This window comes from Apis mellifera, linkage group LG12, assembly GCF_003254395.2.
Source record: "Apis mellifera strain DH4 linkage group LG12, Amel_HAv3.1, whole genome shotgun sequence".
Lineage (NCBI taxonomy): Eukaryota > Metazoa > Arthropoda > Insecta > Hymenoptera > Apidae > Apis > Apis mellifera.
Window position 1 is genome coordinate 2,397,938 of NC_037649.1, and position 18,319 is coordinate 2,416,256.

An 18,319-nucleotide genomic window follows, 5' to 3' on the forward strand; every position below is an offset into this window, starting at 1 on the left:
TTTTTTATATAAAAATACATATTCATTTCTTTTTATTATAATTGCAAATATCCAATTGTTTAAATCATATTATTTTATATAGAATATTAATATATTCGAAACATTTATGGAGTCAATTCTAAATGTCAAAGCAAATATTAAAGTTGTATATTTAAATATTGATTGAGATTTATTTATTAAATCATAAGCAATCTAAGTTTGCGATAAATAGATAAAATAGAGAGATTGTTTTATTTCCGTTTATCACATTATATCAGTCTTGTTTTATCTAATACAAATCTAAATTTTTTAAAAAAATAATTTAATAAATAATAATTTAATAAATAAGTCTAAATTGAAATTTTTATATAATAATTTTTATTTTGATTTCTAGAATCATTTCTTAGAATTCAAGTATATCTCATTATATATTTAAAATATATTATAATATATTTAAAATTTTGTCTTTAAAAATCCTAAATAAAATAAAGAATTAAAAAATTTAATTTAAGAATTACAATTTAAGAATTTTTATTTTTATAGATATTGGAAGTTACTTTGAAATTCTTCGAAGACAATGAGATTGATGATATAAGGAAAAAATAGATTCATTTCTGATAATTTTTCAATTATGCTTTATTATTATATTATTAATATATTATTAATATAGTAACATACTTCAAAAAAATTCTTGTAATTCAAGCTCGATATACGTATCAATAAAAAGCAAATTATTTACTAGAGATTTCAGACTGTTGTACATAATAATATATAGCTCTTTATTTTATGTAATAAAAATATAGATCGAATTTTATCTCTTTTTTGCATGTAATAATATTTTTTTTTTTTTAATAAAATTTTTTAATAAATTTTATATTTTATTATTAATAAAAAATAGTCATTTTTTGAATATTTTAATGAAAACAATTTCAAATTTAAATAATTTTTTAAAAATTAAAATAAAGATTCAATTCAATAAATTATAAATTTTTATTAAAAGTAATTAAAATGTTAGTATTTTTTTTTTAAATCAAAGCAATAATTTTGTAAATTTTTTTTAAAATTTATTTTATAAAATTATTATAAATAATTTTTATCCTTTTCTTCTCTCTCTTTCTATTAAAATTTTCAATCTTTTATTTTTATTTATATTAAATATAATTATAGATATTGCTTCTAAGATCTTTCGCAGATATTGAAATTTACGGATAATAATGAATCTTATTACATATACATACAAAATACGGCCGAAAGTTATATATGTATAAATGAACATGAATTAAATCCTAATAAAAAAATAAGAAAAAAATATAGAATAAAATTTATAAAATAATATTTTGAAAAATTTTTTAGTAGGCTTTGCTTTTTAAGAAAATCGAATTTCTATATAGTATGATGATAGTAGTCTATAGTGACTATAAATGAAATTGGCTCATTTCCAACTGAATACGAATGAATTATAGATGGAAATTTTCTAGATGTGAAAACAAGCAAAGAATTAATTTTGTTTAAAAATTAATTTTTGAAAATATAATATAATATAAAATATAATATAAATAATTTTTGAATTTCATATTAATGGTATATAATTTTTGATTATATATATTTAATCTCGATTTTCTCAAAAATAATGACTTAAACAATGAAATTTTATAAGTTTTTTTTTATAAAATTATGTTTTATTGATAGTTTACTTGTATACAATCAAAAATTATTAATTTCATTTATATTTAAAAAGTTTTCATATTTGATTTTCTTTAAAAGTCTTGAATGGAAACATTTAAGTTTATATTTTTTTCTTTTTATAAAGAATAGTTTTTCGGCTAATTTTCCTTATTCTATATATGTATATATATATATATATATATATATATATATATATATATATTGATATATCATATGTATTATATTCTATATATATTTATAATAATATTTTATTTATTATTTTTATATTTTTTTATATTTACTTTCATATTTTCATATGAAGTTTTAATTAATTTAATTTATATTATAACTGATATCAAATATACAGAATTATGCAGACTTATTATAAATAGATTAGTTACTTGAACATAAATTTTTTGGCTTACAGTCAAATGCACAGATATTGAATGATATATTATATTATATATATACCATATTATATTATATTATATTTTATAACATATATATATCAGCTACTATATATTAATTTAATATAAATAATATATTATACTAATATAAAATTCATAATTCATGCACAAATGAACTCAGAGAGATCTTGTAGCTTAAAATAAGATGAAAGTCCAGAATATATATATATATATATATATATATATATATATATATATATATATATATATATATATAGATGTTATTTTTGAGTAAATCAAGTTTTTCAAATATAAATGAAATTAGTTAATTTTTATAATATGTGAATAAATTATTTATAAAAATTATTCTAAATTTGAAAATAAAGAAGACATGCTTTTTATTTAAAAATTAGTTTTTAAAAAATCGAATTTATAAATATAAATATAAATAATAAAAATTTATAAATATTATCTTAACTGTACAGTATTCAATCTCGATTTTCTTAAAAGAACTAGACAATAAAATTCTACATTTTTAGCTTGTTTTCACATTTAAAGTTATCTATCGATAATTAATACGTATCTAATCAGGAATTAGCTAATTTCATTTATATTCAAAATATTTTATTTAACTTGATTTTAGTTAAATGTCTTAAATAAAAAAATTTATTTTATATTTATATTTTATTTTATTATAATAATTCCCATATTACAAGATTCCAATATAATATCATAATTATTATTATTTAAATTAAATTAATAAAAATATTATTTAAAATCTTAATTGATAATAAAATAAAGAAAATATCATATCAAATATTATTACAATTTTGAAAAATAGAAATTCAAAACGTTAAAATTATATGATTAGAAGAGAATTTAATTATATAAATAACAAAAAAATATTTTTTTATATTTATATAATTAATATATTTTGTAATCATATATATTTTTAAAAAAATAACATAATTTCCCAATTAATGTTTTTTTTAAATGAAAAAAATAATTTTATAAACAGTTTTTTTTTAATTTTTCCAAAATTATTACAAATGTCTATCTTCCTCTTATCGTAATTTTGTTCACGAATCACATCGATATTTGGAAATTAGCGAAGGAAGTGATATATCCTGTTTCTCATCTTATCCACGTGGATCGTGGACCCCTCCTCTTCCACGGAACTATCACTATCTGAAGATCATCTTCCCGAGTAAAAGCCGCGTGCTAACCGAGTGCGGGCACAGACAGCATCATGAGCTTGGTGAGTACGAAACCACTCATTCATTGTATACCTTTCTTTCAATAAGTTTTCTCTCTTTATTTCATTATCGTTCTCGTTTATCTCTGCTCATTCATTCTCGTGTACATTTTTTTCTTTTTGAATTACAACAGATTTTTAAACGGACTCCTAGTGACAGTGAATTAATCGTATATCTTAACGATAAGTGACAAGTGTCGATCGTTTCTCGAAAAAGCAAGTGAAAAGAGACTTCCACGATATTTCATTTGAGTTGTGTGCAGAAAAGAAAATCCCCATTTCTCATTATTTAACGAATCTTCGTTATTTCGTTGATTCTGTTTTAAATCGACAAGGATTTGTCGCATAGAATTCTTCGAGAATTTTTCAGGATGACGAGAGTAAGTTTTATTTTCTTCTTATTTCTCTTTTATAATATTGTTTTGAATTTAAGTTTAAGTAGTTTTTAGAATTAAAAGAAATTTTTTTTTTTCTATGTCATGATGCGTGTAAACTCGACACGATGGCAATCGAAAGTTACCTGTATCGTGCGACTCAATGCTGGAAAAATTTAGATTTCTAGTTAGAAGAAGTTCCCGATGAACATTCTGTGTAGGCGACTTTCTTCTTTCCTCTGTTGTACGCCTCGCGATTCAAATATTCACAGGTGTACACACGCCTCCTGCGTTTCTTACTGCACCAGTGTTTAATTCAAATGTTCTCGTTCGAAATCAATTTGATTTTTTCTGATTAAATTATAAATTTCTCATGAAATTAAATTTTGAAAATCTAATTTGAATAAAAAGAACAATTTTAATTTTTCAAACAAGTTTTTAAAATATGTTTTATTTTTTATTAATTAAAATAATATTGCTTTAAATTAATTTATATAGCTTCCATTTTCAAAAATTTTGCACATTTAAAAAGTTTTGCATTAAATAAAATTTAAAATTTCATTGATAATTCGAATAATAAGAGTATGAATAAATATTATTTTGTAATAAAAAAAACTATAGTACTTTAGAGTTAAAGTTTATCAAGATTATGTGTTATACGATTAATTCTTGATTGTAAATTTTAATTTTAATAATTTTGATTTTATATTAAAATTTTATGATAAATAAATTTAAATAATAAACAATAAGCTAAAATAAAAAAAATAAGATAAATCTAAATAATAAATAAGCTAAAAATGTAATTATTTACAGAATGATTCAATACGTACTTTGAAAAAGATTCAAGGGAAAATAAATAAAAGGAAATTAATTAAATTATATATAGAAAGAAATTTCGTACTTTTTATGTATAAAAAAACGATTTCTCATTTATTTTAAAATGTTTAAAATTCATGAATTATATTAATGGTAATTTAATTGAGAGAAATTCTGTAGGTATTTTATTTCTCTAAAGAATTGACATTTTATTCATTTTAAACTGATTAAAATTTGTTACGTGAAAGCATGAAGAATTAAATCTTTTAATATTTAAATTTTCACATATCAATTTACACTTTTATTAAGAAAACAGAAATTTGAATCTTATTTTATTTGATTTATATTCATCTTCATTTATTTTCTTATATATATTTTAAAGATTAATATCTAAATTTGATGAATTCTAATATAAGAAATCTGACATTTGAATAAATTTTTCCTTATAGATTATTAATAAATAAAACAATAAGACAATATTAGATAAATTAGATAAATAAGACAATATTAATTAGATGAAACATTACATATAGAATTGAACATTATTAATAAAATTTAAAAAATTATAAATATTTACTTCTGAATTTTCTTATATAATATTAATTAAATTTTATTAAAAAAATGAAGTTTTATAAATCATAAATTATTTATTTGATATATCTTATTTAATATAACATAGAAAAATATATATTTATCTTATAAATAATTATCTTATTTGATATAATAGAAAAATTTCGAAAGAAGTATATAATTTTTAACGTGTAACTTGTCAATTCGTTAATATTATTTATTAATAAATTATTATGCAAGAAATCTTTGACTTATAAATTACACTTTGACTAATAAAACATTCAAAAATATTCTACAAATATTCATAAAACATTAACTGATAAATATTGAATATTTCTAAGATATCCATAAGATATTTATATTAGAATATATATATATTAGAATATAGTTTTTATTTTTTTCTTCTAGTATATCTATTAATTAATTTATAAATTATTAGATAAAGGTAATTTCTATTAAAATATACGTTTACTTTTTCTATTATACATTCTGTTCGAAATGTCTTTCAGTTTCTTGTTAACTTTTAGTTTCACTGTCAAATGAGGTTTCTATGGCCAAGAACTTTCTTTCGATCATCACGCCGCTTTCCTCCAACTTTTTCCTACTTATCACCTTATTCTTGCAATAACTATTGAAACATATCAAAATTTCATCTCCATAATTATTTTTTTTCAAAATTTATGTAAAATTTAACTTAGGGATAAATGATTTAATGAATATTTAGTGACAACTAGACAAAGTTTCGAATTTGTAGATATCTTTTTTGAGTTAACATTAGTAAATATTTATTATTTTTTTGTTTTTATTTTTTTCTAAAAAAAATTATTAAAAAATGAAATAAATATTAATAAAATATAAAAGATCTTTATCACATTTATCAAATATTATGAATTTAACATTATAAATTTTTTATATTTCAAATTTTTTTAATTGTTATTTTTATTATTTATTAAATTTTCATAATATAAAAAAATTTAATATTTTTAATTTTATACTTTTTAATTTTATATTTTTAATTTTATACTTATTATAATACATTATAATGCTTAATTTTTTTATAATGTAATAAAAATTTTCTTTTTGTTAATCTTTTATTAATCATTATTTCTTAACATTTTATGAATATATTACATTGTTTCATGAAATATTGAAATAATAATTTTCGATATTTTACAAAAAGATTATATAATATAATGATTTATCTAAATGAAAGAAAATTTAAATTTTATCTTAAAAAATATACTTATTTTTTATTTTTAAAAAATTAATTGATTGTCCATTAACTAAAGATATTAAATCATTTATCTTACATTTTATCTTTTAATTTTTTAAAAAGAAAATTTATTAAGCAGAACATATTAATTTCTATTTCGAAGGTGTTTCGCAAATTTTTAATTTGAACAACCTATTTATTATGTAGTACAAAGGCATGCAATATGAGTAATTGAAATTGGAATTAATTTCACGCAGACTGACAGAAGCATGATATGGATTGAAAATCGTAAAATGAACTTCATTCTGCGAGAAAAATTTGTGAATTTCGCACGAAGACGACTTTCGCGGAGTTAATGATATGAAACTCGAGATATAGATACTTATTATTCATTTATACAAATAATCTATACTTGAGAAGAAACTTAATACCGCGGTTATAGTTGCGGTTTTCTTCTGTTATTTAGTTTCATTTATCGTTTTATTGGAAAATCTGTAAGAGCGTTTCATTTTTTTTAACCTTGATGATAGATCTATTTCAAGATAAAATGTTTTATTTTGAAAGTAGAATAGGAGAAAAGTATATTTTTGAGGAAAGAAATTATTTAGAAAGGCGATATTCAAACAATCATTTGTTTCATTTATCTATGATTATAAATTTTTTTTATGATTATAAAATATTTTTTTTTAATTTTCTATTTTAAAATTTTGTTTTTCTCAAAATTGTGAAAAAAACTTTTAGAAAAAGAATATGTTTGAATTAAAAATAATCTTGAAAATCAATATTTAAATTTTACTACAATAAATGTTAAAAAATTTATTTAAATAAATTTATTTGAAAATTTCAAAGTTTCTATTAAAATTTAAGATGAAATGAAAAACTATGAAAAAATATAAGTATTTATATCTAAATGATTTAATTTTAACTCTATTTCTAGTATTTACTAAAAATAATAATCTCAACTTTTAAAGTGAATATTTTTAATATTTGATTTAATTTCCTAAACTCATTTTCTATTATTTTTAACTATCTCATAAATTTCTTCCTATATAATTTTCTGTTTCAAAATGACTATTAGATTTTCAAAATATCTCATAATATCTTAACAAATATTGTTGAAAATTAACAACATTTTCCTAAATTTTAAAAAATACAAATCTTCGAAATAACTTCAAAAATTAATTTAATTTAATTAATTTAATTTGATTACAATTAAATTAATTTGATTAAAATTTTCATTTTATTATTTATCATTATTCATAGTCACTTTTACTTTTTCACACCCAACAAAAGTACGTAACGAACTTACTATATATATTTTTTACTAAAAACATATTTTACTTACAATTTCGTTCATTGTTTAATAACAAACTATAAATTAACTACGTTTCTCCAACGAAAGACAGCATTCTTTTATACCATTCATTTTCACCGTCGACAAAAACAAATAGAGATGGATCGTTAACCTCTAAAAAATAAAATGTTCGTCTGTTAATTCACGCAGTTTCAACGCATAACATAACCACAAAGCTAGTATACACTATCACAGTGTCTCGAATATAACCACATTGTAAGAGAAAGTAATTATTAAATGATTTATGAAAAATTTTGGGTGTGGATATACAACGCGTTTCGTTTGATCATGAGTTCGTTGAACCTTAAGCAGGTGGCATCTTTTCGATCCTGAGTAAGAAGAAAGTTTTTTCTCCAGCAAATGATGACGTGTGACCCAATCCGAAAGGGAGAGCAGTCTCCGATCATCAGATTAAAAATGTATTTAAGAGATCGTTACGAAACAATCGGCTACGGTTTACCAAATGAATAAATATTTATGAATAATTATTATAATTTAAAGAATTTTATGATATAGAATCTTCTATATCATACTATTTTTAATATTATTATATATAGATAAGAAATAAATTTTTAGTAATTTTTAATGAGTTAACTTGATTAGTAATAATATAAAAATAAATTTTTCTTAATAATTTTATTCTTAATAAATCTTAATAATTTTATTCTTAAAATATACATATATTTATGAAATATACATATTTCTATTATAATGTTTTTAAAATTGTTATTATTAAATATGTAAGTAGTAAAAAAAAGATTATTTAATATTTATAAAATCTATAAGTTTATTAATAAGTTTAATGATATATCGAAGTATTTATGCTTTAATATGCTGAGATGGAAAATAAATTTTTTTCATGTTCAAAAATTTAGAAAAAATTTAGAAAATGAAAAAGATTTTATAAAGAATAATTTTTAATTTTAATAAATTAAAATAAACTTATTTATTTAGTAATATATCTTTTATGTTTGAAATGTTTATACTTTATTTTTTATTCTACTTAATTGGAATATGTTAGCAACTATTATATTTTTTGATACGCTAAATTTTAAGCAAGATTGTAATATCGCTGTAATAATTGTTGAATTAATGTTATTTTTTATTAGATTGATTTTTAAAAATTGAAATACTTTAATTGATTTATCTAAAATTTTTTAAATTGTGAAGTAAGATCAAGAAATAATTCTAATATAAAAAGAATTTATATTAATAAAATATATAAATATATCAGAATTTATAAATATGTGATTCATACGATCATATTATAATTCCTTAATAAGTATTGATAAACATATTATAAAGATTTCGTATTTAAATTATAAAAATCTGAAAAATTATCAAACATCAAATTTTAAAATTAAAATTTATAAAATTTAAATAAAATATATAAATTTATAATAACAATAATTAACCATAATTAATTTACAAAAAACTAAGATTAAAACTAAACAAAAAAAAAAAAAAGAATCAAAATGGCTATATCCGGAATTCTATTTTTAGATAGTTTATTTCTAATATCCATTAACTTCTTCAAATTAAACATTTCTAAATCAGTGATTATTTATATAAAGAAGAGTTTCCTTTCGCTTAAAATATTATCATTCAATTCTTTTTTCGTCGGACAAACTTTTTCGATCGCTTTCCATCGTTCTTCTCCTGTAGCATCAGATAGATCAATGACTCCATCGTATTATGGTAGTTCATTCGGTAAATTGTCTCGAATGAGGACATTTCTTCGGCATCGTTACAAACTTGTCATCCTCGACTTTCACTCGTCGCCTGCGATACGACGCATAGCAGCGTACATTGCAAACTAATTGCACTTTACTTCATTCTGTAGCATCCCCTCGACGATTCAGGACCTATACATTATTCAACGCCAAGGACTCGGTTGTATAATCAGCGACATTGTCGAAACGTTTCTGCTTTCACGCGTGCCAGGATTTCCGCGTTTCTGGCTTGGGCCTGCGCGAAATATGAAATAGTGCGTCTATCGCCTTATGTACTTTTTATTACGGTTGGTGATTCGATAATTACATACATTAGAAAGTGAAATGAAAAAAATAAAAATTATGTAATTATTTTCTAATAATGAAAAAAATTTTTTTTTAATCTGCCAAATTAGTTTGCAAAAAATTGTTTTTATAAAATTAATTTTTGAAATATCAAAAGATGAATTTTATATATTTGTATTAATTCTTTATTTCTTTTTTTTTTTATTTAATATTATTTTTAATTTTTTAATTAATTCTTGTGTTTCTTATATTATAATATATTTTCCCTTAATTTTAATTTATAATATTCATTAATTATTTTAAAATAAATATTATAATGTAAATATGCGAATTAAAAATATTTTATGAAATAATAAATTTTTCTTTTTAAATTTTCAATTTTTTTAAAATTATTATTATATAATCAAAATTTTTTAATTAAGAACTTAATTAACAATTTAATTAAGAATTTTTACATGGTATGAAAAAATTTGAAATATGAATAACATAAATGAATAAAAAAAACATATCATGAAATATGAATAACATAAATGAATAAAAAAAATATGAATAAAATTAATGAAAATAATAATTTTTAAATGATTTATTATACTAAATTTTATCAATTTAAATATTAATATAGAAGATAATATTTTTTTCAGATTAGAAATCATAAAAAAAATTTACTTTTATGTTTTATTTCAATGCGATTAGAAAAATTTTATTTGAAAAATAAAAATTTTAAATTAATTTATTATTTTTATTTAAGAAATATTTATTATGAAAAATAATTTTATTTTTTACTCTTTTACAAAAATTATCCAAATTTAACAAATAATAGCAAATAAATTCTGTATTTTGTATTATTTATTTAAAATTAAAAAAATAAAAATAAAAATTACATTTATATCATTTGAAGCTATTTACAATCTGTTTCTAAGATAATTTCATTTAAAGAAATGTGTTTTTAAGAAGAACGACTATATGTTAATACAAATTTCATTTCTACAAGTAGTGCTGATGTATAAACTTAATAATGTAATCTTTTATTAATTAATATAGATGATTTTTATTTACATAAATGAATTTATAAACTTTCAATGGAATCAAAATTACAATTATTAGGAAAAGAATATAGGATAAATATGAAAGAGAATACGAATATAATAAACAATTTCATACAAATTGAAAGACATGATATGTTGCCAAATGTGTTGCCGTAATTATTTTTACTTGAAATCTTCTATTGAAAGTTTCATTAAAAAAATTATTTATTTATTTCAATAGGATTATATATTTAATAATATAAATAACACAATATGAAATATTATTTTGATATATTTATCTTTTATTATTATTGAATTAACACTATATTACTAAAATTTAATTCCAATGTATTTTCTATCTATGTATTAATCTATCTAACGCTATATTACTAAAATTTAATTCCAATGTATTTGTTTGAAAATAGTTTGGAAGATTCTATTTTATTATATAATATTAATCTTTTGATATTAATTTTTTATTAGATATTGAAATTAATTTTTATTAAATACTTAATTATAATAAATAAATCAAATCATTTTTCATTATAAAGAGTAACAAGAAGAAAGATAAAATTTGAAAAATTAGTTAATCAGATAATATATGAATTGTTATAAAATTAAATATGAATATAATGATAAATATTGCACATAGTATGTTTAATGTTAAATTTCAATATTGCAATATTCATTTCGAAAGTCAAATTCAATATATTTATAAATTTCGTATATCTTATTTTATCATGATTTAAAAATTTTTATTATTTCAATAAAGATAATAAGATTTCTGATAATTTTTTTTTATATTGCTTTCTAACTTGAATCCGTGTTACAAATTATCATTTTACTGAATTGAAATGTAGTTTACATAGACTATTTTGAATAATATTTTTTAATTTATTTAATTCATCAAAAGCTATGATGATTATTTTTGCTTAATATAAATATAAAAAATAATGTTATGATAAATTAAATAAATAATATATATGTACATATAAATAATTGATATAATAATAATAATAATAATAATAATATTTTTAATATTAATAATTAATATTAATAATTAATAAAAACATATGTTTATATCAGTTTTATTTGTTAGGTAACGATATTAGTTTGGACTTTAATATATTTAATACTTTAAAAACTTTAAACATATTTTAATCCTTTAAATATCTGTTTTTACTAAATAATAAATTATAATAAGTAATAAACTTGCCTCAAAAACAAAATATTTGCAATTAAATTAGTAAGAATAAAGCTATTTCTAATCTCGATAAAGTTTTTTTTTTATATTTTTTCTATCACAAACTTTCATACAATCTTTCATTTATTATAAAAATAATTTTTAAACTTAATATATTTTTAATTATATTAAATATGTCACTTCAAATTGACATATTTTCTTTACTATATTCAAATCAAAAGTATATGAAATCTTCTAATTCAGAATACGATTATACTCTTAATTTTTATTGCGTTTTTCGTTATTCTCTTCATAAAAATTATGTTATAATGTTTCATAATTAAATTTTTAGATTATATATATTATTATTATTATTATTTTATTATTTATATGTATTATAATTTTGGATTATTATATGTAATTTTTTAGGTTAAATAATTTTTCTAATCGCTAGTAACTTTATTATTTATTTTATTATATCCCATCTATAGACTCACTTTTATGAGCAATTATTCAATCATTATAATTATCCAATATAATTATTACACCTGTACATTATTTCACTCATATAATATTTTTATTATAATTTATAATTTATAATATTTATTTCAATTACATAAAAACTTTTTATGTTTTTGAATGAATATATCATATATAATAAATGAATATATATATGAATATATATATCTAAATAAATCTCATCCGCAATAGGAATTTCGCTTTTTAAACACTCTAGCCAAGTATAGTCAAATGCCTCGCATCATATTAACCAGATATTCAAGCTTGCACGTGATAAAACTCAAGTTACACGCCTATGATCGAGCTTTTACGCTCGCCACGACCGAGGAATGTTCATGGCAAGTTCATGAGCATGCACATCCTCGACACACTACCGAGTGAAAGTGCCGCCTCCGGCACTCTTCCACTTCGTCTTCCTTCATCCGCTTTGGCCAACTATTTACGTGTATAATACACACGCTATCTCTCACAATACTTCGCCTCCAATCGACCGCTACTAAGTGTTCATTAACCATTTGAAGTTCCAGATTTCAAGATTATCAAAAGTTCATATAGTCCAATTATCGCATAATGATGATTATTACCTCTATAGGTCACGTATTAATGCGGTTAATTCGGAAGTTGTGATTTTTTTTTCAACTTTATGATTTTTTTGATGTAGATTTAAGAGTAATAGTATATATACATGATGAGGCAAGATAATAAAATATAAAATAATAATACATAAAGATTTTTTATTTTTTTGAAGAAAGGAAAGTAATTTTTAAAGAATTCAATGCAATCTATATGAATCATTTATTTAGTTAAAAAAGTTTAAAAACTTTTTTGAGGTTAAAAATAATAATACATAAAAATTTTTTATTTCTTGAAGAAAGGAAAGTAATTTTTAAAGAATTCTATGCAATCTATATGGATCATTTATTTAGTTAAAAAAGTTTAAAAATTGTTTTGAGATTAAAAATTATTTTGCTTGAATTGTGTCTAATTACTTTGTCATACTTTCTTCAATGTTAAGTTCGGATTAAAATCGATTTAATTTCGATTTCAATTTTAATTATGAAAGCGAAACAAGATGTTATATCGAGAAAATAAGGATGGTGAAATTTTTTTTTCAATTTCAGTACATTTGAGATTAAATATATCAATAGCAAAGTTTTTAGATAAAAAAGAATTTCTATATTTAACTATATTCTGTATTTTTTTGATTTACTAGAACAGACTTTTTTTTTTTATTCTACAATTAAAATTGAAATTGAAAATATTGAAATCGATTGAATTCCAATTCGAATCTGATTTATGAACCTTATGGTTTAACAAAATGATAAGATAATTAAATATAATTTAAACATAACAATTTTTAAACTTTTTTAAACAATAAAATGATCGATATAAATGTTGTATTGAATTCTTCAAAGATTATTTTAATTAAAAAAAAAATAATAAATTTATTAATAATATAATTAATAAAATAAAATAATAAAAATAAAAATTGGCTATATATAAATTTTATGTATTATTATATTTATGTATTGTTATTTCATATTTTTATTAGTCTTTATTTTCTTATTACATATGTTGAAATGAAAGTATAATTTCTATTTGCAATTTATGATTTATAAAAATGAACAAAACTTTCAATAGTAATATTTAAAATTATTAAAATCTGAAGTTGAAATATTTTTAAAAGGGAATACACAAGGATGATATAATTGTTAAATAGGGATTTTTTTTTCAAGTATACATTTTTATCACAATAAGAAAATTATAAAATTTTTGGAAATTTATTTATACTTTCTTTAATTTAAAACTCAATATACTCATAAGAATTGATCAATTCAATAATTTATTAGTATATTAATTATAATTTATGGTAATTCTCAGTGTAAAAGATATATTTTTTAAAATAGAAAACAGAAATTCACATAAAACTTTTCATTTAAAAACACGATAACGATTCGCATACTCGTAAATTCAATATTGCATTTCTATAACTTAATAAAATTAAAACTTTCAAAAATTGATGTGTAATAAAAGTAGATATTATATTTATACTTTCTATTCAACTAATAAAAAATAATTATAATATCCATCTACTCATTTTTTTTCCAAGTAAATATTAATCTTATTTCATATAATTTCATTTTCCACATTATTATTATAGAATCGATTTATTATGTAAATCAACAATTAGATGTGTTTCTAATATCTAAGATTGACTTCTAAACCACGAAATATTTACTTTTTTTCACAATGCATTTATCTTCGTTTATTTCATGATCGTTAATAAATTATATAAAAATATATAAAATACTATATTATGAATCACTATATTATGTATCTATAAACTTTATGTTAGAAATTTTTGTCAAAAATCGAAATTTAATTTTTAGATTCGTAAATTTTTAGCACTTATCTTTTTTTTTTAAATTATTATTATTTTAACAAGAATTAAAATTTTAATTTCTGAAATTTGCAAACTTAAGTTTGCATTTAATTAATTAATAATAATGATAATAATTTTTTTACTTGGTTTTAAAAAAATTTAACACTAGAATTATTAAATAATAGTTACAGATAATTAGTTACAAATTTTTTTTATTTTCGTAGAAAAGAAAAGGAAATTTATGTATTAAAAAAAATAGATTTATATATTTGATAAAATTAATATTAATTTTTATTTAATAAGGAAAATAGATTTTTAAAATAAAAATGAATATTTTTATTTTTTTAAACATATTTTTTCAAATATAGGATTTTGCAAATAAACTTTTTTTTGAATTAATATTTACGTATAGAAATAATATTTCAAATAAATATTTTAATACTTATTCATTTAAATACATAATATTTTGAAATAATTACTTTAAATAATAATATTTCGAATAAACAATTTTTAATTTTAACGTATTATAATGTATTAAAATCATATTATATATTATAACATATTAATATATATATATATTATATTATATATTATAACATATTAGTATGATAAAACATAAAAAAAGTAATCTATATGTGTGTGTGTGTGTGTGTGTGTGTGTGTGTGTGTGTGTGTGTGTGTGTGTGTGTGTGTGTGTGTGTGTATAATGTATATGAATTAAACATAAAATTTTTATTTCTTGTAGTAAAATTTGTTACTTCCTACTTTAATATTTGACAAATAATAAATAGTATTTTTAATAGTATTTTTCAAATAATATTTACTTCTGAAAATATTTTGGTTTTTAATATTTTGTCACAAATTATTTCAAATTTTCTTTAGCTCTGTTATTTAGATAAATACATAATTGTATGTATTATAAATTAGTAATATATAGTATAAATTAAAATACTGAATCGTAATATTATGTTAATTATATATATATATATATATATTTATATGTAATGCAAAAACTATACCAATTATAATAAATCAACACAAACAATTCTAAAAATTTAATTGGATTATTATGGTATTTAAGTAAATTTATATTGTAAATAAAAAATATTGCAAGCTACAAATTAAAAATTATTCAAAAAGTTATATGAATTATTTTTTATCTAAGTTTCGAAAGTTTCAAATTAAAAAACAAAAATTTTAAAATCTCTTTGAGTTTCGAAAAATTTCAAAGTTGATATTATTCTCAATTCTGTATCAACAATCCAAAATGAAAACTTCGAGTTTGATGATCGGTTACAATTTATTTATCGGCGAAACACGAAACGTTATTTTCTACTTTCTTTCTTTGATCATCATCCTTGTATGATTTTTGACCAACTTTCACATCGGTTGCAAAACATTGACCAAAAAACATTTTAACGAGTTCCGAAAACCTGTTTCTGCTTTTCATTCATTCAAATATTTCTGATTCCATTTTACTAACGTTCCTCTTTAATCATTTCAATGTTTAATTTCGCGTTTCTAACTTGACGTTTGTAATTAATTTAACAAGGATATAATAAATTTATCAAATGAATAAATTATTCAATACATATATAGATGTTCCATTTATGGTACAGCAATTTGAGTAGAAATCAATGAATATTTTAATGATATCGAAGATTCGATCATTTGTAGCAATTTGCACGATGATATTGCTCATTTGAAATTCTATTTTTGTCATAATGAATGAAGTTTAAAATGTTTATTCGAATTGAAAGTACTAAATTAGATTGTTGTATACACGTAAGAAAAATGTAAATTATTCAATAGTGTAAATTAAATTTGTTGTATACACGTAAGAAAAATGTAAATTATTCAATGTGTAAATTAAATTTGTTGTATACACGTAAAAAAAATGTAAATTATTCAATAGTGTAAATTAAATTTGTTGTATACACGTAAGAAAAATGTAAATTATTCACTTCATGTTATAGATGTTCCATTTATATTGTAGCAATATTTCTTAATCTTTTGATAATATATTTGAATTGTACTTTAATTTAAATGTATAAATATATGTAATAATTTAAATTTTTATTAATTCCTTAAGTAATCGTGTCGTACATATTTACTTATATGTATTATGAAAATTCTTATGAATTATTTAATTTAATATCAGAATAATATAAAGTAATATAATATAACAATAATATAAAGTAATAAAGATGAAAAATTAATATAATGATATTTTAATATAATAATGATATTATATATTATAATTTACGAAAAATTCGTGTAATTTTTAATGACAAATCTATCTCTATGAACTAATGCTCAAGGATTAAGAAATTTGGTAAAAGTTTAAGTAAATATAGAATCACACTATTTATTATATATATTAACATATGAACTGGTAACTTTAAGTTAATTTTCTGTGAGGAATAGAGGAATCAACAGATTTCCTTACAATCTTCCTATGCAAATGTTATTTTTAAAAATAAAAATAATATGTTGAGTGTTTATAGAAGATTCATATGATAATGGATTGCAAAAACTGAAGTTAAAATTTTTATTAATAATTTTTGATAAAAATAAAAAATACAATGCATAAAATTAATGAAAAAAAATAATAATAAATAAATAATAACCAGATGTATCGAAATGATTAATACATTCGTTAATATCAAAAAGATAATTTGATTTACACAATATGAAAATAAAAAAATAAAAGTATAATTAACAAATATAATAGTAATTATTTTTTATGATATGTAATCATTATTTGTTGAATACAAAATCTTATAAAAATTAATAAGTAATATTTATTATATAGGAATGATAATCAAAATCTATAAAATGAAATGATTTGTCATTTTTTACCAAATTCATTGAAATAGTGACAGTCAATATATTAATAATATAAAATTATCCATATTTGATTTGAAAACATTAATATTAAATATAATGTTATTAAATTATTCTATCTAATTTAAAGAAATATCTATTTATAATAAATAATATTAATATTTTATTATTTAAATTTAACTATGAAAACAATATGAAAACAAAACAGATAATTGTAAATGGAAACTATGGAAATAAAAAATGATCAAGATTAAAAAAAATGTTTGAATTATATTTTTAAAAATCTTTTAAATATGAAAAAAGTAAAATGAAAAAAAAAGAAAATTAATTAAATCAATTAATTAATTATGAAAAGAAAATTGAAGAAAATTTATATTATAATTTATATAATTTAAAATAATTTAAATTATATTTTTAAAAATTTTTTGTATAAATTATAAAAAAAATAATGTAAGATAATATTTAATAGTTTTGTTATTATTTTTGAATGGAGAAATATATTGGAAGAAATATTTTACGAAAATGAAAATTTATTTGTTTGGCATTTTTAACAATTTGTATAATTTATTCATTTAAAATTCTTACTTATTTTTATTTATGATATATAACATATATAATAAATAAAAGTTTAAAATTGTTACTTATTTTGAATAATTATGCACTAGATTACATTGCAAATTATAAATAGATAAGAATTCAAAGTTGATTTTA

At 18.6% G+C, this 18,319-nt stretch overlaps 1 protein-coding gene across 3 annotated transcripts in view; it reads left to right on the forward strand.

The window, feature by feature from the left end:
* LOC107965368 (TOX high mobility group box family member 3-like) overlaps positions 1–18,319 on the forward strand; it is a 42,629-nt gene that overhangs the window by 725 nt on the left and 23,585 nt on the right. The window contains exons 2-4 of one of the 3 annotated variants that reach the window (XR_003305842.1): positions 3,161–3,309; positions 3,441–3,686; positions 3,823–4,033. Coding sequence is in view for 2 of the 3 variants with exons in the window: in XM_016915576.2 (XP_016771065.2) it covers positions 3,678–3,686 (9 nt within the window). In the remaining variant the exon portion in view is untranslated. Of the gene's footprint in view, positions 1–3,160; positions 3,310–3,440; positions 3,687–3,822; positions 4,034–18,319 lie in introns of those variants that run through there. The other 2 variants (XM_016915576.2, XM_026444314.1) reach the window with 2 other exon arrangements.